The sequence below is a fragment of the Notolabrus celidotus genome, chromosome 19, assembly GCF_009762535.1.
Source record: "Notolabrus celidotus isolate fNotCel1 chromosome 19, fNotCel1.pri, whole genome shotgun sequence".
NCBI classification, from domain to species: domain Eukaryota; kingdom Metazoa; phylum Chordata; class Actinopteri; order Labriformes; family Labridae; genus Notolabrus; species Notolabrus celidotus.
In genome coordinates, this window is record NC_048290.1 from 23,867,328 (window position 1) to 23,891,114 (window position 23,787).

The following is a 23,787-nucleotide window of genomic DNA, read 5'->3' on the forward strand; positions in this document are numbered from 1 at the left end:
ACGTGTGTCGCTATAAAGTGACGTGAAAGTATCAAATGCACATCAAAACCGCCTTGGCCATTCACACTGAGGTCACATTGAAAAAAATCAGATCTGTATCTGATTCAGTACCACATATGGAAGTGGTCTAAATCTGATTTGAGTGTTCACACTGCCCCTAAAAAATCTGACCTGGTCACTTGACCCCAAATGATTTGGGCCACTTTTGCCTGCAGTGTGAAAATAGCCTAGTGACTGGCAGTCAGATGGAGAAGAGAGAGGGAAAGACAGGCGCTCAGTGTGCCTAAGCCTATAGCAGCATAACTATGGTCCTGAGTCAACTGTAACTATAAACTATATCAGAAGGAAAAGTGTTGAGCCTACTCTTAAAAAAAGAAAGGGTGTAGGCCTCCTGGACCCTGACTGGTCGATGATACCTAAGGAGGAGGAGGGCCTGATAACTGAGGGCTCTACCTCCTATACTACTTTGGGTACAACAAGCAGGCCTGCATGCTGGGAGTGCAGAGTTCTACAGGGGTGATATAGGGCACTATGAGCTCTTTGAGATGTAATAGCGCCTGACCATTAAAGGTCACATATTAAACCTCTTTGTCAGCCCTGCTCAGAACACTCTGTTTTCTCTCTGACCACGCCCACTCAGGAAGTGGATGTGGCCTCGGCTCTCCAGCATGTTGATCTAATGTTTACATGTTGGCTGAATATACACGGCTGCTCACAGACCGGCGTTACTTCAACCCTCTGAATCTGATCCAGAATCTGATCCTGACGGAGAGGCGCCTGTAGCAGGACCTTTCTGAACCATTGGTCACAGATTTAGTGTTTCTTGTTGTTTTATTTGTCAGTATGTCGACGTGTGTCTTGCTACACAGCTACGAACATGTAGCTATGTGGCTATGCTAACTAGCGCTAGCACTTTTCCATGATAAATAAACATCATCCACTAGATCTTCAAATCTGCAGACGTGGGGAGTAAAACCGACCTCTGCCAGAAAGGCAGCAGGACCTTTCTGAACAATTGGTCACAGATTTAGTGTTTCTTGTTGTTTTATTTGTCAGTATTTTGACGTGTGTCTTGGTACAGCTACGAACCAAGCGGCAACCTCCTGTCTAAAAATATGAGTCAATGCGGAAGCTGCAGTTCATCGAGGATCCGCTTGAGGCTGGCTCCGGAAGTACCGGAAACCACATACACATGATGGGAAAAAGACGATCTTTACAGCAGAAATAAACATTTTTACAGCCTGGTACAAAAGACGAGTCTCACTGTGAGGGGTGTGAATTTTTTTCTAACGCAGCAATTTCAAAGATATTGAGATTACTAGTCTTCCAATGAGAGGCACAGCTGATTGTGGGAACACTGTAGCTGTTGGCTAGGAGGCTCAAAGCCCGCCTCTTTACGTCACACTGGCTCGACAGAAGCAATATGGCTGCCGCTGCCAATTGGCTTCAAAACAGTGTTCAGAAACAGATGGGTGACATATTTTATACAGTCTATGCTACGAACATGTAGCTATGTGGCTATGCTAACTAGCGCTAGCACTTTTCCATGAAAAATAAAAATCCTCCACTAGATCTTCAAATCTGCACACATGGGGAGTAAAACCGACCTTTGTGTTTATTAAGACAGCCTACAACTAAAGTGCCTCCCTCCTAAGCTCCTTGTTAGCACACGTGTGCAGGTAATGAAAAACGGAGGAGAAGTTGAGTTGTATTTTATACAGTCTATGGACTGAACAAGCTCTGTCTTCCGTTAAAGACCGGATATTGTTGTGACGTAACAAAAACACAGAAAACTGAAACGGCTCGTTTTAGCACACATTTACAGAAAGGTGGAGAAATCAAAACAGGGGCAGAATGGTTTTTTTTTATATTGGGGGGGGTTTAGACATGCCAGGGACACATATTTCAGGTAGAGAACCATTAAAAAGTCGGTTTTGCATGATATGTCACCTTTAAGAGCTTTGTGGGTCAGAAGGACTTTGAATACTATTCTAGATTTAATGGGGCGCTAGTGTAGAAAAGCTTATACAGGAGAGATGTGTGCTCTTTTTGTGCGACCTAATCAGTTTGCGGCCGTACTCTTGCTTGTGCGTTTTGAACCAGCTGAAAAGTCTTAAGAAACTTACTGGGCCAGCCTGATAAGAGGGAATTATGATAAGCCAACTTAGAGGTAATGAATGATTGGACTAGTTTATCTAGTCTTTGCTTGGATGACAAATTTTGTGAAAAGTCATGAAGTGGCACAAATCATTACAATGAGATCGAAAACAACTACAACAGAGACAAACCAAGCAAATATAGAGCACAGAAACTACAATGAGACACAATAACACCACAATCAACCTACAAATAACAAAACTCTCTTATGTAAGATGGGTGGGGGACATTTTACGTGTCTGTGCCCAGGCGCCCATTCTAATGATCCACCCACTAAAGTGACCCGTTTTCATGTACCAGTTACCTTTCCCATTCAATATAAAAGTAAATCAAACTATTTTAATCCTTAACTACATTTTCACTGCTCACTTAGGATTTGGCAAAGTATAAAAACTGTGTTAAAAATAAAAAAAACTCTGCCAGATCTCCATGGCATCATAGCTGGATTTTATATTTTATAGTCTGCCTTTTATCCGACTTCCCTTGTTTCTGCCAGTTTTTCTCAGACACGCCTCCATGAGCTCACTACCCACAGGACTGCAAGACGTCTGTGTGCGTCTGTGAAAGCATTTCTAAATGGAGAAACAACAGAAACCAAAGAAGGCACATGGAAAAGATATAAAAGAGTTTTATTTTAGTAGATCTGACTGGAATAAGACTCAGCTGACTGGCTGCTCCTGTCTTCTTACATAATCCCAAACTGATATCAAGTTGCATTTTTTAATAGTAGCTATGCACATTTTATCCCAAATGGAAACTATTAACTCAATCCATTATGAGCAGTGTTACACACAGTGAATAACTGAATAATATCACACCATTCATCTCTCTATTAATCTAACCATTCTTGCCAATTTCCTGAAGTGACGGCCAGGAAATCGGAGCACAGCAGCCCACATTTGCTTTCTTTTTCCAGCACAGTATTCCAGTTTTTCCACTGGTAACTGGTTGTGCCCACCAGCAAAAAAAAACTTTCCATACAGAGATATCTGGGGACAATAATCATATTAGCTGCAGCTCAACTTCTGCTTAGCCCTTAAGAAATATGAAACTAATCACTCAGTACTGGAGCTTTACTCTGGTTTATTTGGTTTCTTTTAATCAACTTCTCATCCTTTTGATCAGTTCCCACAAAGCTTCCACAAAGCTATTCAGGCGCCTTGACACTTCATATACTGGCCTCACTTATACATAAAAGTAAATCCCTCTGTTATATTTAATACCAAAAACATGTTCTATTATGTTCAGGAGCCTTGTTTACAACCAGACCTGTACGGACTGTGTGATATAATTTCTCATTTTTAGGACGTGTTAAGTCAAAGTCCCCTGCACACACACACTTGTTAGATTGTTTCTAAACTTAAAGGGATAGTTAAATTTTTTTTGAAGTGCAGTTGTTTGAAGTACTTATGAATAGTAGGTGTATTACTACGAAGGCTGGCAGTCAGCTCGGCCTCTTCATTGAGAAAGTGTCCGGAGAACTAGATCAGAAGCTAAGCTACGAATCAACCACTGCAGATGGGGCCAGCTTTATCACCTAATTTAGCCCATTTTAAGAAAGTCAGATCCAAACAATATTCTTGGATGAAGTGTACTCTATATTAAGATTTTTTTAGCACATTGCTGTCAGAAAGCCCATTTGTTTTAACACTTTTTCAGTACACTGCAGGCGGAGGAACACCAAAATATGTCAGAAAATAGTGTTACTTTTTTTTTTCTGTCGGCAAAGAGCAGCTAAAAAAAAATGTTTTAATTCAGTTTAAAAGTGTATCCAGTCGTGTTTTGTTAAGCACTTTGAGCTACGTCTTTGTATGAATGGTGCTATATAAATAAATATATTAATGTTATTACCAACATGATCTAAATTATGTCTCTTATGCAGCAGTTTGCCTAACTATCATTCCAGTTGTCTGGATGATTTCTCAACAAAAGGGCTGAGCCGACCGGCCTCCCCTAAAGATAACTGTTGACATGTATCTTATGAAACCCTACTTCAAACTACAGAACATACCTTTAATGGAGAGGTCAAAATTTGGTAGTGTTCAAAATCCTGCTACATTTAACACTTCACTATGTTTTGGTAGAACCCTCAAATTCTGAGAGAAAACTGTAGAATATCCAACAGGTTACGATGACCTCACATATTCTTGCAGCAGACATTTTGACTCCTGGAAGAACCTCAAACTATCTAATGGGGTGCAGTTGGCCTTGCGGTCCAAGCTTGCACCATATACAGAGGCTTTAGTCCTTGTTTAGTCCAGGTTTGACTCCCGGTGTTGACCATTTGCTGCATGTCTTCCCCCACTCTCTGCTCCCTACATCTAAATGATAGGGTTCAGTCAAACTTAACTGTTTCAATGATACTTGTGCTCAACCTGCTGGGATATGTTGAAGGGTATTCTCTGTTGGATTCCTGTATTACTAGAAATATGGCATATACTTGCTGATAGAGAACTGATCCAGCCTTCACACGTTGTTGTAACTGTTAAATTTAAAAACATTTAATTAAAGGGTAAATAGGGTTTTTATTCACTGACCACCAGTGGTAATGATCTCCTGGTGTACCTCAGAAAGCAAATAGGGTTAAGTGTATTTCACAATTATGAACCACTCCTATTTCTTTTGTATTTAAAAGAATTCATCCAACAAGAACGGATTTCTTTAACAGAAATCAGACATTTCATGCATAATGGGGTGTTCATATGTTTTTCTGTGATTTAATTAGTATTCATTCACAAAATGTACAAACTTGTATAAAACACAATGAGGCAGTTGCTCAGCCATAGGATTTTGTGCGATTTAGACTCTGCATTAGATCTGAATGAAAGATGGACATCAGGTAAAGGCTAAAATGTAATTAATAACACTCTAGTACATGTACCCAGCCCCTTATCAGTCACTCAGATTTAATAAAAAGAACCTTCAAAAACAGAATAAAATGCTTAGCTTTTATAACATTTGAATAGTCAAAGCTGTGCGTGCTACAATAAAAATATGCTTCTAACTTGTAAACAATCATAGTTCATGGCACATCATATGTAAGCCACTTGTTGAGGAAAACAGATGTAAGTGTTTAAAGTTTTCAACGTGAAGGCATTAAATCCACAGCTGCAGCCTGCAAGGCGGCATAATGCAGTCACTCAAATTCTCGCCCTGCTTGGACTTAAACAGACGCAAAGTCAGAGAGTCTTTTCACGTCTCCATCCTGAGCTTAAATCCTGCTCCTTCAATTCGAATTCTTCAGTCAGTAGTTGTCTTGGTTTGGGCGTGGAGGAGGGCGTGATGGTGGAGGGGCTCTACAAGGAGCTGGTCCCTGAGGTGGAGGTGGTAGGGTGCCAGTAGGAGATGGCGGTGCGTAGATCGGGCTCACGTTGGTCGGGGGCAGGGCTCTGTTTGGAGGTGGCGTGTATGTGGGAGAGCTGGTAGAGGAGGGGGGAGGAGTGGAGGGCAGAGGGGGGAGTGTTGAAGTCGGCGAAGGCGGCAAATGGTAGAGGGTGCTGTCGTCTGACGGACGGCGCTGATAACAGTGGGGCAGAGTGTAGACAGGTGTGGACGGGTGGTTGTAGATGGGGTAGCGAGGAGCAGGGTAGGATTTGCTTCGGGTGAAGGTTATGCACCGACCCTGATATAAAAACAAAAACAAGGTGTCTCAGTGCGGGAAATACATGACAGGTTGTTTACAGAGATGCTTCAATAACATATTTAGTAACAATTCTTCAATGTGTGTCAGGAGGAAACACTGCTAACATTTTATGCAAGCTTTCTCTAGCTTTGCTCTCTCTGCTAAAACCCGTGTTGGTGTTTGTAATCAACAAGTGAAACAGGCTGAAAGGTTAGAGTGAGTTTAAAACAAGTGGAAAAGTCTTAAATGAATATAACATGAATGTGATGAGTATGAAAACCGTGAATCAGAAATGAAGTTAAATGCATTGACAGCAAACATGGTGCAAATGTATAAACAATAAGACTCACAACAAAAGCAAAAAGACACTACAGCTACAAAGGACAAAAAAAGGACTGAATACAAACGATAAATAACAAACTAAGAGACAAAAACACAGAGAGCTGTGAAGCAACTTCAAATACCCGACCGTAAAGAGCTCTGCAGGTCTTTATGGTAGGGTATTTGAAGTTGCTTTGAAGTTGACTGGCACACTATATATCAGGCTGAATCTGAGGCATTTCAGACTCTGGCACTGCTATCCGATCAACTGCAGCAGGTTTATAAGACTTGTTTAATTCAAAAAGGATCAGTAAAGACAAGAAACTGAAGTGTATTCAATAAAACTCCTAAACCTGCGATTGGCAGATTTGAAAGGTTACCGCTTTCAACAAATGGAAAGAGGAAATGCCTCTGTCAGGAAGAATTCCTGCCTGTCCAGCCGCGCTGACGCTGGGAGCTCATGGAGACGGGCAGCATCTCCTTCTAATGACTTCTGCAGACAAGAGCATTCCTCCAGACAAAAGTGCAGCTGGTTATACCTTTGTCTACTCTCTGCGCCTCATGAGACTTTTCTTGAAGTTACTTTTCTTGTGATTTAATGCGGTTTTGATTTTTAGAAATGTTTTGAGATAATTGTTGTCAGTATCTTTGGTGAATTCTTTAACATCTGCATGCCAAAAGTTGACACAGTTATTTCACAATGATATTACCTGCTTTGTTTTGGATTCATTTGTTCTTAAACTCCAGCTGTAAAAACCCGCTGCTGTTTTTCATTTCTTCATAGAGGAAGTTATTGCATCACATCTCATCTGTTTCTTATTTGATTTGATTTCTGGCTCTTCAGTGTCTCACCTTGTCTCCAGGATGAGGCCGCATCACAGACACTCTATCATAGCCTTTTCTCAGGAAAACACACAGAGCATCCAGTTTACCCTGTGGAGAGATGATTACACACAAAGTTAGTATACAATACCAGTTACTCTTGATTACAACCAGAGAGTTCAGATTCATTTTGCTTAGCACAGCAAAAGTCTTTTAAAAAGTGAGTTATCTAATGAGCAGAGTTTATTCGGTCTTGGTTTGGTAGAGGGACAGATAAACAAAGAGTGTATTTTGTCAGTAATAACAGCCGCTCAACAGATTCCAAAGTCAGGGGTTAGCTCAGTTCACGTCTGGTTTTTATTACCATTGATCCAGCTGACTAACGTGTTCGGAAAGCAATATTTATTAACTATTTCCTGGACACATATCATTCCCAGTAACGCTTAAAATGAAACATTTCTTCTGTTATCACAGTCGACACCATCGTCAGGAAGAGGTCCTTAAATCTAACATCTGGAATATGCATCATACTGTATAACACATATTTTCACAGTATGGGATCTGTTTAAAAAAATGTATTTGATGACAGAGCTACAACTCTGTGACAACAGAGCAGACTGAGGAGGAACATGAGATGTGATTGAAAGTAGAGGAACATACACATAAGCCCCCCTCCCCCTCCAAATGTGAATAAGTGGAGCACCTTAATGGGAGAGTACCACTTCTGAGGTCTGGCAGGTTTGTGCATGTGGTAGTAAGGTTGTGGTGGCTCGTACTCCTCCTCTGGCATCACAACTCGGGCATTTTTAGCTTTTTCCAGCTTGGCTCCTTCTTCAGTTGAGCCTTTATCTCCCCATCGAACCTGAGCAGAGACAGAAGCTGTGAAATCTGCCCTGCAACCAGTGACACAAAGAGGCATTCATTCATTCATTCATTCATTCATTCATTCATTCATTCATTCATTCATTCATTCATTCATTCATTCATTTATGGTTACATTAGCTGCAGCTGTGTTTATGGGTATTTATAGCCATGCAAGCATTGTGACTCCAGTGATGTGTAAGTAGGTCCGTCCATCACTCAAGTCATTGTCCTCTGTGTAACCTATTGTTTACGGTGAAACTGGGACCTGTCAGAAACAGATGAACAGGGGCTACTTTTGGCGTTGTAAATGACCTAGAAATGATGGTGTTGTGCTTTTCAGACGTATCTGGAGGGGGGAATTTGTTTCGCTTTTGATCTGAACACATGTTCCCGTTTCTGGACTGTAGACGGTGCAACATATACTAAAAGGAGTCTTGGATGTAGGGCATTAATCACTAACCTCTGGCAACCTCACATTTACAAAAATTGGACATAGTTTCCATTAATATTTTCTCACCAAACAATAGTTAATGCTAACCTAAGATGATGGAACTGGCGAACATTTTACCAATCAAGTATCCACATGTCAGCATTGAAGTTGTTAGTTCGGTAGCTCAAACTAAATACAACTGCACAGAGCCTTCATGCCTCTAGAATGTACTCTTTGACTAGTCACAACCCTACAGATATTTTGAGATAACAAGAGAATTGTAATACCTCTGCATAATGTAAGAGTCAGATTTGAATTGATCATATGAACCCCAAGAGAACAGATTTTCACTAGTGGACCTGCATTGAATGAAGTTTGTAGGTTCAGTCTAAGTGGAGTGGAGAAACACTTGTCCTCTAAAGCCACTGGTAGGCTGGGGTCAAAGTTTGTGTCAGTTTATTTTACAAAGTTTCAAATTTGGGTTTTTCCTGAACCACAGAGGAAAGTTGAAAATTAGTTTTGAATCTATTTTTTAGGCTCAAACATCCTAAAAACTCAACAACAGACCCGCAACAACGTGTCTTCTATAATATAAAGAATATTTCACCACAAGAAAAAATGTCTTGTTGCTTAACAAGCCACTTAAATGGCTAAAGTGAACGTCAAGAGCGATCCATCACATCACAGAGTAAAACCAGCACTGTCAAAACAACCATGAAAGTTCATTACTCAGATTTACTCCCTCGCAGCTGCCTCAGACGAGCCATGAAGGCTTTAACTTGGCAGAGAAGGCACTTAAATGAGCTGTGCATATTTTCCACTGCTCTGTTTGGACGCAGTGCAGCGAGGAGGCTTCAAGATCAGACTCCTCAGACTGAACCACAAGTCTGTAGGCACTTCACACTTAGGAGGTTGACTTCTGTCTGCTTGACCTTCTTCCGCTTTGACAACAAACAAATATGGTCCCTCTTGACCTGCAGATGCCTTATTTCTGTTATTCAACCTTTACTCAATGTTGTTGCTTTCATTTAATGACATATAACTGAGGGAGCAACAGCTCCCTTATGGAGGCTGTAGAAGAAGCCAGCAGTGAGCTATAAAGGACTGCTGGCCTTGACTTCCTGTTGCCTGTGCTGCCACTTTCACAATTTGAGAAGCAAGAATTACATTTTTGTTGAGGAAGGACATTTCAAAGTAGATTGTCAGCTTCACTGGCTTCAAGATGTCTTTTATAGAGACGAATTAAAGCTAAACAATCATAATTCCCCGCTGATGGATTATGGGATTGATTACAGGGACTGTCTCTCAACAAAAACTGTTTCACTGCCTATACTCTCCATTTATAGATTCTGCATAAAATACGGGCCAGATTTTGGTATCAGAAGGGTTCCAGTTTCCTCTTTCGTAAGAGTAGGTTTGTCCACTAGAGTTTTAGCGAGCATTGGCTGTGCACATATATAGTAATAATAGTATATGAGGAAAGCAGAAGTGACATCCAGGATCCTGTATGAGCAGATTAGCTTTAAGTAATGTTTTTAAACTGTTGTTTGCATGCTAATAAATCTATCAAGTTGCTTTAGTATCATTTCTCATCACCATTCTCTCGTTACATGCTAGACTGTAAAGAACACAAACGATAGTCATGGCTGGAGCGATTTATTGCAAACTACTGGCTACACCTGGAGCCGCAAAAAATCTGCTGTTGCTCCCAGAGGCAATTTCAAAATCAGAGGATAGCCTGTTGTTTCTGTGGTTGTCCTGCATATAACCAATGCTTTATTAAATGCTGGTTGGTAGTCAGTACATCACTCAGGTCCTTAGCCTCTGTGTAAGCTACTGTTTACAGTGAAACTGAGACCTGTCAGAAACAGACGAACAAGAGCTTCTCTTAGGGATGTAGCTAACCAAGGAATGATGGTATTGTGCTCGAGGGCCAAGTTTTGTTTCCCTTTTGATCTGAACACACGTTCCCTTCTCAAGTTGCCAACTGGACTGTAACAGTATAACACTTAATAAAAGGAGTCTTGGCTGTAGGGCGTTAATTGCCAACCTCTGATGGGCGATACTACTTGGCTACAAATGAGCATGTGCAATCTGAACGGATTGTTCTGTATAACATATGAATAGAGATTACCTCATGCCCACTGTAACCTGCTCTAAAGTATCATGTAATACAAAGCACAGGTTTCTGGATGACTCTTGTTAATCTCAGAGTCAGCTCTTTTAGTCTTTTGACATCATGGCTGAACTTTTTTCATGACGTCCCATCATTGCCTTCTTTAACAGAGATTATCCTTTTACCATCTCAGCAGGCAGAATCAAGGTTTTTCCCAAAACAACAAAAGCCACTCATCTGTTTTTTAAATCAGTATAAGCAAATCCTCCATGCTTTGATGATTTGTCTGCTAACAGTGTTCATCTGAGACTCTGGGCCTTCAAACAGACCAACTCTTGGCTTCAACCGAACATTTGGTAGATCTGCTGTGCTTGCATAATCCTGGCCAATTGGCCTCATCTTAACTCTCATCGAACTCTCTCTGGAGCTCCAAACTAGCCACCACAATAAAGTGAGTCAGGTTCTTCCAGCATGGACTTGCACACTCATCTCTTTTAAGGAATGAGTCGCTTCCTGCTTCCCTTTGTTTTCCTGCAGTACTTGTGTTTGATCTCACTCCCATTTTTCAACGATTCCAGACAAAAATAAGATGAGCGCAGGATTCTGGGATGCCACGTGTGTCAGTGCTTTTTACAGTATGAACACAGGTACAGTGAACCCAAGGGTTTAGTACATCTTAAATGAAAACTGGTCTACAGTTTCTCTTTGTACCTCCATTCTCTTGATGCCTCCAACTCCACGTCCTCCGTAATACGAGGCGTCCACTGTGGGCCAACGCTTCTTTGGAAAACCATCCTCATCATCCTAACAAATAAGGAAACAGTACTAAGCTTTCAAAGGGAAATCAAATAGTTAAGAACCATACATGTTACTGGACAAAGTGAATATTTTTAAAGCAAATGAAATGAATTCAACTTCACTGTGATAACTAGGTGAATAAAAGATACAACCACTTACAGAGATGTCGTCTATTACGGGAGGCGGCGGCTCATGAATTACCTGGAAACAGAAACAATACTACCAAGCTCAAAGAACAGCTGGTCTTTTCATTACATAACACAAGTTATTATATGTTCTTCACTCTGAGACAGTCAGAGATGTTCATCGTACCACAGTGCAGCAGAGAGGCCAGAACCACCAGAGCAGCAGGATGGTGAGCAGGAGCAGCAGGATGAGCAGAGCGATGGCCACAAATTTCCCATCAGACTGGAAGAGAGAAACACATACAGGACATAAACAGGGTGAGCTGCAAGTGTTAACTTATACGACTGCAGTCATGGAAAGATGTTCATGGACAATATGTATAGCAGTAAAGCAGGGTAATGTTAAGAATTAAAGGGGAATGAAAATGGTAAGTTTAATGTTTATTCAACGCACAAATAGGTTAATAAGAATAACACTGCACCACCCACCGTCATATCTGAGGGACTATATTTTTAGATGCATCAATGAATTGTTTTTAAATCAATGCTTAATGTTGAATTGTTTGTATCTCTAGTTGGTAGCCTGGTAATAAGCAGGACAATGTTAAGTGCAAGGGTTGATTCTATTTTGCATAAGGACCTGCTCACTATATATTATCTCTTATTTAAAGGTATGTAGAAATGAGATTATTCAGAGATAACCAGCACACAGATTCTAGAATCAAAAGTTTCCTTCCTCACACCATAGCCTTCAAGGACAAGAAGTTCCTGTGATGCATGATAAGTATGATCCGTTATTTGTCAAGTTTTAACCATCAAAAATGTCTATCAATTCAAATGATTTTGCATTCCACAACCCTACTCTTCTTCTTCTGGATAAACTTTAAAGATCTTCTTTTAATTTCTTTTAACAAGATTTTTAATGAAATATTTCAGCTAATTTTACTTTCTTTCATTCTTGATCTTATATTTAAAAATATTTTATGTTTTAATGCTTATGTTTGTTTAGTGTCGTATTTCAAATTGGTTATTTTCTGACAAGTTATGACGTTATGGAATTAAGCTGATGTTGGATCTTTTAGATGTTGTGCATTCGGACACCCTGCGGGGGTGTCAAGAGGTCTGAGCCAGCTTCGGGCTGCGACTCGACACAGAAAAGACTCAATGTGTGAGTCTTGATCCTTGGGAAGATGTTCTGAGATGAATCGATTAATTAAAGGTTCATTTCGGTTAGGACGAGATCAGTTGTGATTCTGTGTGAGGCGGGACAGTAAGACTCTGCAAGTTACGGACTTATAAATAATAAGACCCAACACTATTTACTATGTATGTTAAGTTACAGAAGTACAGAGAGAGAGAGAGAAAGACAGAGAGAAAGAGAGAGAATAGATTAAACATAACTAGCTGCACACAAAATGTTAATGCTTCTAAAATGTTTGAAATGTTTTCTGTATGTTTTTGTTGATTGCTACTGTTCTGGTTTTTGTTTTGTTTGTAACTCTGTAAAGCACTTTGAATTGTTCTTTGTATGAATGGTGCTTTATAAATAAACTTGCCTTGCCTTGCCTTCTTCTTCTAATCAGTAATGTAGCACAGCCACACACTCAATACAAAACTCGTATATGTTACAAGCTTGTCCATTCTGTGCTACGATAGAAACATGGCGGTGCAAGATGGCGGCCTCTGTGGAAGGCCCTAAACTGCTGATTCAAAAGGCTCATTCTACATTTGACAGATTGTATATTTAGGTGATTAAACACTAAGACATATTCTTCCAAGTCTGCTCTGCTAAACGCTTTCCTTGATTACTTCACACTGCTTACAAAGCTTCTTATTAAATTGTGTTAACTGTGTTTTAGATAACCAGTTATTGCACACACTGTCTGTTTCATGTTAACAATAATCTGGAAGGGTGGGAAATAATCTCAGAGGAAATTGTGAATTACGTTGAAGTTCTTGTCACATCTTGTCTGCATTGTGGCCTTTAATGAAATACAGAAAGTAAAGTGTCAAACTGACAAAGCTGGGCTGTTGGGCTGTCAAGTTTCAGAGATGAACTGGACAGGTTTTCTGTAAGCCTATGATTCTTTATATCCATACTATAGTAACAAAGTTGGTCATGTAAAGTAAAGCCAGTGTCTATGCTCAAACTCATCCTTTGGCCACATGCTTATGTGTAAGCTCATCTTGTTTTCATTGTACTTACACAGGAGACTGCTGTTATGGTGACAGAGCTCGATATGAAGCTGAGGCCGTTATTCATGCTGACATGCAGAGTGGCAGTCCTGTAGAAATGGTATGACAGTAAATCAGAGACAGTTCAGACATAAATTCAAACAAATATCACCTGCTTATACTTAAAGCTCTCAAAAAATTACAATGATCTGATCAGTTAATTACGGAGGCCCTGAGTGGCTCTGTGTGCTCTGCTCCCCCGTGTTAATGAGGGAGTGTTGGCTGTTGTCTCAATCACTACATGTAGTCTGATGATTATAACTTATAGCCCCAGAGTTGCTAAAGCACAAAATAAAGATAGTAATACACTCATTTAAAACAACTGCAGTGGCGGATTCCCGTGTCATCATCTTATAAAACCTGCCCCATTTCTAAATGAAGACCTATGATTGGTCCGTTGAATCTGAAGTTGACAGGAAACCGTTGAGAATGACAGCAGCACCAGACCAACATGCAAGCAAATTTGTTTACTAGATAACCAGAAAAATGTCCTGTTATCACGAGACAACAAGCTTTGTTATCTTTCAACAATGAGAAAAAATAGATCAAGGTCTCGAGAAAACAACTGAAAAAGAATTTGTTTTACAAGAAAACAAGCTTTGTTCTCTCAAAATAACGAGGTAAATAAATCAAAATCTTCAGAAAACAACACAGAATGAGTCATTAAAACAGGAGTAGAGTATATCAAATGTATATGCATGTTCACTTGAAGCTTCCCTAGTTTTGTACAAACTTTTGTGTGCTGAGACTCATGTTTGTGAGTGCACAAGTATCACTTACGTTCCCTCTTTTTCCAGAACAGGAGCCGGGCACAAAAGGTAACCATCTCTCACCACCAGAGGTCTTTTCACTGTGGAAAAAAGGATCAACACGTACATTTATGTCATGATATGCTATAATTATGTCATCTGAGATAATAGAGTAGTTTAATGGTGAAGTGATGAGAGTGCACAGAAGCACACTTCTCTCTACCAGTGCTTAAACTTCAGGAGATTCAAGCCTGAAAAATATTTTTTGTTATTAAATTCCTGGATTTCCTCTCTTTATGGAAAATGAAGCAAATGAGGGAGGAATGCGGTTTATTTAGCCTGGCTGGCTGAGCTGGTGTCTCGCGTGTGCAAAGACAGCGCTCGTCTCTGATGAGATCCACATTCCCTTTCAGACATCTGAGGAGCACTGAGTGTTAAAGCAGCCGATTCAGAGCCCGGCTAGATGATGCTTATGGTTTTTTGGGAGGATGGGGAGTTAAATCATTGTGAGCCACAAAGAGCAGACCTCCCCCCACCCAAACCCATAATATACGGCCAAACCAAACTCGGCACAATGACGTTAATGGCTGCTGAGTGAAATACCAAAACCTACTGCTTTTCTGCTCTGTCTAATAATAGTAAGATGCATTTTATGTAATGTCCAGCTTTGCACGCCTACAGAGTCATTGTTCTCTGTTTATTATATTACAATAAAAAGCGGACTGAAAAGGATGTTATATTGATCTGTTATCACAAAGTGCGCCTACTACACATACCTGTCGGTCTAAGTCTTTCATGAGTTCTGAAACATACATTACAAGTTGATTTCAAAGGTTCTTTGTTCTTCTGCACTTTTCTCTGTTATTGGCCTCCGATATATGGACATATTTTCTTCCAGTAAACTCAAATCTATCTTTGGGCCGAGCCAGGCGTATTGTTTTCTCATGTTAGCCCTTTTTAGGACCTTTTCAAGACACAAACTAAGAAAAATGAACCCAATTATTGCATTGCAGAAGAAACAGCACTTAATACAAGCATAGCATATTCAACTATGTTTCTCAAATTTACATTACATTAAGCATTACAAGTCACCTCATAGCCATTGATTGCCCCTATCAACCAACAGTTCACTGTATTTTTAGTTTAAAGCCAAACTTCCTCAAACTTGCATTTATTCATCTTCTTCTCTTTCTCCCTTTCATTCACGGTTTGTGAATGTCATTGTATTACCATGAATACCATGAGTTGATAAGTACCAAAGGGAATACACAAAAGGGTAAAATTGTAAAAAAAAAAAAAAAAAAAAATCATATAACGCTATCTCATCAGCATAGATTTGACAAAGTATTCAGATGTGTTGGTCAAAGAGCCATCAAGAAATTAAGACCTCCCTGAAGTGAAATAAGACTTTTTATGACATTTAATCTCATTTATCTGAATTTATCTAATCTGATGTAAGCCTTTCAAGACTTTTTAAAATACACCCTTGACTGTTTCCTGTTACAAGGGTAGCACAGTTAGCAATAAAACTAAAACAAATAGCTGAAAGATCGTAAAACAATTCAGAGAGCAGAAGTAGACTGAGGATTCTGTCTGTGCCTTTTACATTTTCTTTGTGTCCATTGTTGACATAAAAAGATAGTTTAACAAAGCTGCAGAAAACTAAACTTGGATTGAAACAACACCTTGGTGCATGCACTCACTCAAAGTAACTGTGTCGTTGATCCGAAAGCTGCAGAGAACCTTCTGGACGTCTCGGGCGTGATAGAAACCATTTCCTTTGACGACCACCTGAAACAATTCTGTGGAGAGAATAAATAATAAGGTCTGTGCTGTTAGACGATGCAATATTAAGTTTTAACAGTCTTATGTATTTAGAATAGTCATCTGATAAAAAAATGTAAAAAATTAATATTTTGCTTGAGTGCTGCTTTCTGTGGTCATGTTATCTAAACTTGCTCGGGCCTCTTTACCTCCTTCACAGATGCTGGAGGGCTCCACAGCCAGGATTTCTATACATGACCTCTTCAGGATCTACAAGATAATGATCAAATAAAAAGCTACAATACAGGAACACAAGACTGAGTTTTGCTGTGAGGTTTGCAAACAGGACTATAACGTTTTTTTTGCATGCTTGTTTGTTTCTTACCGAGTCAATGACCCCTTGCAGAGCCTGAAATCCATCATTCACTGGAAACACATGGTCCTTACTGTCAGCTATCGTTGAAAGCTGTCAAAAACAAAAACACTCACTCAGTTTCTTCTCTCATTATTTGGATATCTGATTCATCATCCACTGGTTAGCTGTAGAGCTACATGATGGATTGGTTTACCTGGGTTTCATTAAAGTCTTTCACTCCCACACAGTACACCGTGGCCCCGAGCTGTCGAGCTCTGCCGGCCTGAATATAAAACAAAGCATCAAACAAAAGACAAGTAAGTCTCTGTTTAAAGACGACCACACACTGAATCACAAAGCGGGATCTTTTCAGTGATTCACTACAATATTTTGCTTCTAACAGTTGCTGGAACATCACAGACAGTCATGTGGCCATGTACACAACAAGCCCTAGATTGCTTAACCAAAACAAAGCAGTTTGTCCTGCTGTATGTTTTTCTAAATGTTAAATGATCTAATGTTACATTAGTTTCATGCACAATATGATGAGGGTTAAAAAACAAAAACAATTGTAGGCAGTAATATAAAATATGACAGACTGTATGAAAAGATCCCCAACATGTCAGCTTCCCAAAAGTGAGACCAAAATGTTTAAAGCTTCCCCTGCTGACTGGCTGCAGTTTAGACAAAACCCGCCTCCTCCATGTGAACAGATGAGACATGGGTCAAACTTTGAAAATAAAAGAAACATTTTTAAAAATTGTCTCAAACATGATTTCTATCACAGTTAGTGCTCATCACGCTAATTTCTTTCCATGTGTTCATTTGGTATGAATCAGTTATTTTATGCTGAAAAAAAGAGCTGTAACACCATGAGTGACAGCTCTGTTAACAAATGTGACTCCATCGACTGCGCTTAACAGAAGAGAAAAGGCAAGTTACAACGTAACAAATGCTATTGAACCTTCCATAACGATGGGAGCTAGCTTGAAACAGACACAAGAATCTCTTTGATCCTAACGTTAAATGTGTATTCTGGTTAGCGTAAGAGGCAGGATGTCGATACTGCAGCTCCACCAGGCAATCCCAACTACTCTCCTGTCACGCAACATGTGAGCATCAATCACAGGAGGGAGGATTTTGGCTTCACTTTTGTGCAACAGGAGGAAGCAGAGACACTTCATCCATCCTTATATTCAGTCATCGCATTATTTTACTGGAAGCTTCAGAGGATTACTTTCCAGACTCATGAGCAGTGGAATTATATCACGTTTGAATTATGAAACTCCCTTCTTATTATTCACAGTTTTTTCTGTCACCTCTCTTTGTGCCATGTCAAACTGATTTTCTCTCAGTTCACCGTCCGTCAGGGCGATAATGACACTTGCAGTACGATAACCTGTAAGACAGAGACCGATCAGTTCAGCTTTTATCCTCTGACATTCTCCTTTCTTGGAGGGGAATCAATCTTTGAACATATTAGTCGTGATGGAGTGGGCAGCTTAATATGATGACTCCTGCACATGTTCAAATTGAGTCATTATGATTGGGTACAAACTACTTCGCTGGCAGAGGGAATGATTAAGTGTTTTAAAGCAAAATTATCTACTCACCGTCTCCTGTTGCGTAGTAAATTTGTTCGCTGGCCTGAAAGAGAAGAATTTAGGCGTCAGTGGTTATATATGAAAATTGTACTCATTATGAAAAGTTAAGATGCCATACTGTTACATAAGGAGGATAACTCTCCCATTGACTTAACAGATGCCTTACTTTTTTTAAACCTTTGTCCATGTAGGTGTCCCCGCCCGGCTGCACCCTGCTGAGTTCCTCTAGTTTGTCCCGAATCTGCTCTCTGATAATTAACGTTCACAAGAATAAAAATGTTAATTAACTGAAGTAGAATAAGGCTTCACATAATGTTAAAATGAATTACACATTCAAATGTACAACAAAACCACAAAGCATTACAGTGAGGCTGTGCATAGTAGTACCTGTTTTCTGTTAGTGCCATTAAAGTCCGGCCCTCTGTGGAAAACACAATAAAAGACATCCGCAGCTGAGGACTAAAGAAGAAGAAGAAACGAGTGTCATTTTTTACATCCTTTTTTTATTTTTGTTTAAATCTGAAGTTTCTGTTGTGGACTCACCTGATAAACTTATGAGCCAGGTGGTCAACAAAGTAATAAATCTCATTCCAGTAATGCTGCACACTGCCAGACCTGGAGGGAAATACAAGAAACCAATGAAGATCCATGAAATATTTATTGGTTGATTAAAACAAACGATGACTCAAACCCTTTAGAGCAGTACTTCAATGACTTGGTATGATATGATGACTTCCAATTATAAGATAATAAAACAAATCATGGCAAACTGATGAAGCTGGAGTGTTTTCACATCCTCACAATGGATTCACTTACAAGCATCAAAGGCTGCAATGCCCTCCTACAACTTCCTAGAAATTTTGAGTTGCATTCATTATTGCAATAAATAACTTTATTAATAGCTCATCTGCTGAATCATTTGGTCTTTATATTATAAAATTGAAACAATTACAAGTTCCAAGAGCTGAAAGTGACATTTCTCAATGGCAGTTTATAAGACAGACACAAGTTTCCTGTCATATAGACAAAAAAACACGTAATATCAGATCTGCACATATAGTCTTGCAATATGACATGAAAAAACATACTTTTGCTAAAAGAATATGCTTCTTCAATCTTTTGGGCACTAAAATATGTAGTTTTGCATTTGTTATGTTGCCATCAATGTTTTATGTGCACTACATTAATTAAATGTATATGCCTGTCCATCAATTCATCAACGAGAAACTATAGAGAGAAGAGTCAGTGAGTTCTGAGCTTTGTGTTTCCTTTTCAACGTCTTCTCTCTGTTCTTGTGGCTCCGCTGCCCTTATTAAAATGCCAAACACAAAGAGAAGTGCCACGTCTTGGTCTAGAATGAGTCCAGCTTCATGTCTTAATTCGGAAAGCAGGTGCTGACTCAATCAAACAATCAGAAGAATGATGCACTCATAATTTTAGAGCATTTTGAGGGAGTTATGCTCAACCTGTGCAGTCTCCTCTCTCTCCCCTCTACCTCTCCTCTTCCCCCTCCCTCATGTTTTCATTTATACTGAGATGTGAGCCTCAGTGCACAGACTGCCAGGATCTGGGGATCTGGAACATCTGGCTCTAATGGAGAAAGGGTTCTGCAGACTGGAGCAGAGAGAGCTGGAGCTGAGACTGGATGATGGCTCCTGTCAGCGAGACGTGGCCGCAGTTTGACAACAGAAATCCCTGCGGTGCACTTTATCACTGAAGAGAATGCAAAATAACTTCACAAATCATCCAGGCACTGTGTAAACACACTTTCAGTCAGGTCCCTCTACCTTAAAGTTGCTCATGCTGAATGTTTACTTGCCTTGTCATGACCTGTTCAGAGGCTTCATGTCGGCTTCATGACACTTTCATGGACAGTGTAATTTAAACCTTGTGTTCGAGCCACTGCAGGGGCGTGTCCAGACTTTTGTGACTGGGGTGGCCCATCTGGGGCACTGACTTATGCAGGGGGGACATTTCTATGTCCATGAATCATTACTCTAACAACTAACATTAGAGTATTATACAGAGGATAAATTACTGTGCAGAACTTTAACAGTAAACAGTAACACAACTCTCAGCTGTCTGTTGACACACAGCCCAAATAGTTGAGATAAAATAAGTCTGGCTTCCAACAAGACAAATAGCCAATCATAGTTTAAGATTTGGGGGGTGGCACCAGAGGTGGCAAATGGGATTGCAAGGGGGTCCAGGCCGCCCCTGGACACCCTTCTGGATGTGCTTCTGGCTCACAGGGCATTTGAGTCTCTGAAAATGTGCTGCCATGTTGAATAAAAAGACTGAGCATTCCAATTAGAGAGAAAAAATAATGAACTGTTTTGATCAAAATTAACTGATACTCATTTTTAAGCAAAAGGGCAAACCATTTAACCAACATTAACAGCTTTTTTGTTTCATTTTTTCGTTTTTAATAATTGCAGACTGAATACCTTTGAGGTTTGAATTGTTGTTAAGACAGAGTGAAACATTAAATGTCATCAGCTGGGGCTCTTGGGAATCTGTGATCAGCATTTTTCACTATTTTTTATTGACGAATCATGAAACAGACTGATAATTTGCAGGCTCATCCATTCTTAACATAATAACTATTTGCTTAATTTTGTCAATGACAATGAATTGAGATGCTATTGATTTGCTCCTCCTCAGTTTGAGAAACTGCACTGCAAAATGACCCAGATCTTGCAGAGGTTGTTTGTCTTATTTCTTGACGGAAAATATCGAGTCCAGCTGCAAATCAAGAAAAAAAAACAGCCAAAAATAATACCTCAGTTGATAGTATTGATTAAAAATAGCTGCCAATGCAAGCAAGCAACACTTTCTTGATAAGTTTCTTAAACTAAGTTTTACATTTTGTTTATGAAACGTATCAACAAAACTGTGCTTCCTGCATTTGCAGCCATTGTTACTCACTACAATTTATTAAGTCTGTTTTTTGCTTGCAGCATCTTAAGATTTAAATCTGGGCTTGTCAGGTCATTGTGGTTTATGATAAGTGTAATAAGTTATTTTGAATACACAGTAGCTCAGATTTCAGTTTTTGCAGTGTAGAAAACTGCAAGTCTAAAAACTTTTTATCCCCAATACTTGTGCAATCCTCTTTAGCTTGCTACCTTTTGCAGAAAGACCTGAAGAAGTCTAATTTCAAAATACATTGTGTCCACATGTGCTTTACTTTGGCAGGTTTGACTCTAAAGAAGTCTAGATTATGTCTTTGTCTCCAAATAGTCTGAAACCTGCCATATCATCCACTTTTTCAACAAGAAAGCTTGATAAAGACTGTTATTAACAGGCATAAAGAAGTAAATTTTGGTCCTGTAGCAAATATTTGTCATGCAAGTAGCAGCCTGTTAATTCCTCGGGACATCATCTTGAATGTTTGCACCTGTGTCTTCAACACATCTGACATGAGTCATGCATGGGACATGAAAAGACATCTTGTTATCATGAGAGGTTGTAGTACTCACTTATCCAAAACAAAGTAAAGGTCAAATCCTCCGTAGCAGGACGATCCTGCCTCCCTCCTCTCATAGATCTGTCCCCCGCTGCCGGCCACCAGAAACACCACCAGCATGCCCAGTTCCACACTGAGCAGGACCTGCCTGCAGCACTGGGACATTACACCGAGTGTTAGAGAAATCATCAGCACAAGCGAGGAAAAAAGTAAGTCAAATGCCGGAGAGCTGGAGGTATCCGTCTGCTTTTCCTCTCACAGCACACTGGTGTATTCAGCCATGCTGTGCAGAGCAATCTCCAAGGCTGGATCAGTATCCCATCTCCTCAGCAGCAGATGTGTGCTGGCAGAGGAGGACTAAAGCTGGACTGAGTCTCTCTCCACCTCCCTCTGTCTACATTTAATAATCGACCACACAGTGTCACAGGGTCACAAAAAAGAAACAGGCTCAGTGTTTGATTTTCTGTTTCTCAGGCGTGTTTGTCGAAATAACTCAACAGCTTTTATCAACCAACTTTTGTTCTTGCAAAAACTTGTTTTTTTTCATCAACTTTTCCTGCAGGTTTACTCAAATCTACATCTTACCTATTAGTGCCACTTAGTGGTCACACATGCACCATGCAACTCTCTGTGCTTGAACATAAAATGATTGTTCAGTTTTTATAAGCTCTACACCTTAATGAAAAAAAATGACATACTTTGTCTCTACTGAATTTTATCTGGTGTACTTCATGAGTCTTTATAATGTACTTAAGTATAATGGACTCTTCACAGGGTTTTGTATGGAAAAGAAAAACGCTTAAAGTTTGATTAGTTGTGATTTACTTTACAATTTCCAGGTTTGATTAACCATCCGGAAAAAAAATAAGAGGAAAATAAGAATTAAAAACTAAACTTACTTTTTTATTGATGTTTACATGGCAATTAGAATACATAATAATACACTCAATACTGAAAAATGATTCAAGACTCTACACTGCATTAACAACTTCATCTACCTCTGGGAAAATCACCTCTTAAAGGTGAAAAGGGGCTCTACGGTACTCTACATTGAAAAGTAAACCCCAGAAGTTCTGGTAGGTGAACTTTGGGACTGTCAAACTAGGTGTTTCCAGTGTTTATGCCAAGCTATGTTAACCCCCTGCTTCAGATTCATAATGTAAAGATGGGATTTCATCATCTCGTTCACTCATCCCTCACTCTGTTTCTTCATCGTGGAGCTATTTTGTTTGCCTTCTTCTTTGAGTAAAAAAAAATCTACTTTTAGAGGTAGAAAGACATTTTACAGTTGGATGTCCTGAGACTTTGAAAGGTCACCACTCTGAGTTGTCATCTGTTCTCCTCTCCCTCAATTTTCCAATCCATGTGTATTTTTTTCCCTCACCTGTTCACCAGGTGCCCAAGACCTCCTGCCTGCGTTTTTTGCACCAGTGACTCATCCCTAACAGTCTGCCTCCTGTCATCCCAGCCAGTGTCTCTGTGTATGAGGATAGTTTCTGTATTTTGTCTGCCAGAATGCAGTTACGTGTTGGCAAGCTGTTCTGGCGTACATGATTTCCTGCTTGGCGAACCCATAGAGTTAATGGCTATGAATCAACATCCCTACTGATCTGTAAGTGTCTTCAAAACACAACTAATATCTTTATGAGAGCTGTCAAGCAGAACATGTGCTCCATCTCATTTAACAGAGCAGGATTAGGATTTGTATATTGCAGTTATTTGGCATACCTGTCGCAAGAAGTCATATGAGAAGATTTCTATCCTTCTCCTTTAAATTTGAGGCCACGCCAAATATACTGATAGCTTAGCATAGTATTTAGCCTCTGCGAGCAACTTTCCAAGGCATCCAGTTTATCCAGCGGTTAGCGTTTCGGGACTTCCGTCTGAGACTTCATTTTTGTGTGTTTGTTACATTGTTTACATTCAGAATAGAAACATGAGAAGCAAAAATAGAGTTAAGACAGAACTTTAAAAAGCGGATTGCTAGCTGTGCTTACACGCAGATATCCGTCTAAAGATCAGATGCAAAGCCAAGTTGTAGTGAAATTACTAACCAAAGGATGCTTTTTAAAGGTTGCTCTCTGCCTTAAAGCTGCTGTTGGTAGTCCTGGAATAAACATCAGTTCAGGGAGAGATTTTGAATGTCAACACTACCCCTCCACACCAAATTTCCCTCTCACTACATCCCTCTCCCCCCTCTCTGCTCCTGTAAGCCCTGCCTACAAATAGATCGTGGCGCACGCTCAATCAGGACAATGTAGGAGGACCAATCAGGAGAGTGGCTCTGATTGGTCAGAGCTGACGGAAGCTATTGGAATTTATAAATTGCTGGATAAAGAGGCGTAGGAAAACACAG

At 39.8% G+C, this 23,787-nt stretch overlaps 1 protein-coding gene across 2 annotated transcripts; it reads right to left on the reverse strand.

The window, feature by feature from the left end:
• Positions 1-4,847: 4,847 nt before the first annotated feature.
• LOC117831666 (anthrax toxin receptor 1-like) lies at positions 4,848-23,564 on the reverse strand. Of its 2 annotated transcripts, none has more exons than XM_034710465.1 (19): positions 23,486-23,564; positions 21,445-21,587; positions 18,506-18,577; positions 18,350-18,421; positions 18,129-18,210; positions 17,972-18,005; positions 17,678-17,757; positions 16,573-16,641; positions 16,389-16,469; positions 16,213-16,273; positions 15,943-16,041; positions 14,271-14,340; positions 13,462-13,540; positions 11,443-11,538; positions 11,290-11,331; positions 11,044-11,136; positions 7,626-7,784; positions 6,953-7,033; positions 4,848-5,779 (listed from the first exon to the last, which is right to left on the reverse strand). In XM_034710465.1, the coding sequence occupies exons 1-19, from the start codon at positions 23,549-23,551 to the stop codon at positions 5,402-5,404; spliced, it is 1,857 nt and encodes a 618-aa protein (XP_034566356.1). In that variant the 5' UTR covers positions 23,552-23,564; the 3' UTR covers positions 4,848-5,401. The 2 variants fall into 2 exon arrangements, with proteins under 2 accessions (XP_034566356.1, XP_034566357.1); XM_034710466.1 differs by lacking the exon at positions 23,486-23,564 and adding an exon at positions 23,160-23,256.
• Positions 23,565-23,787: the final 223 nt, after the last annotated feature.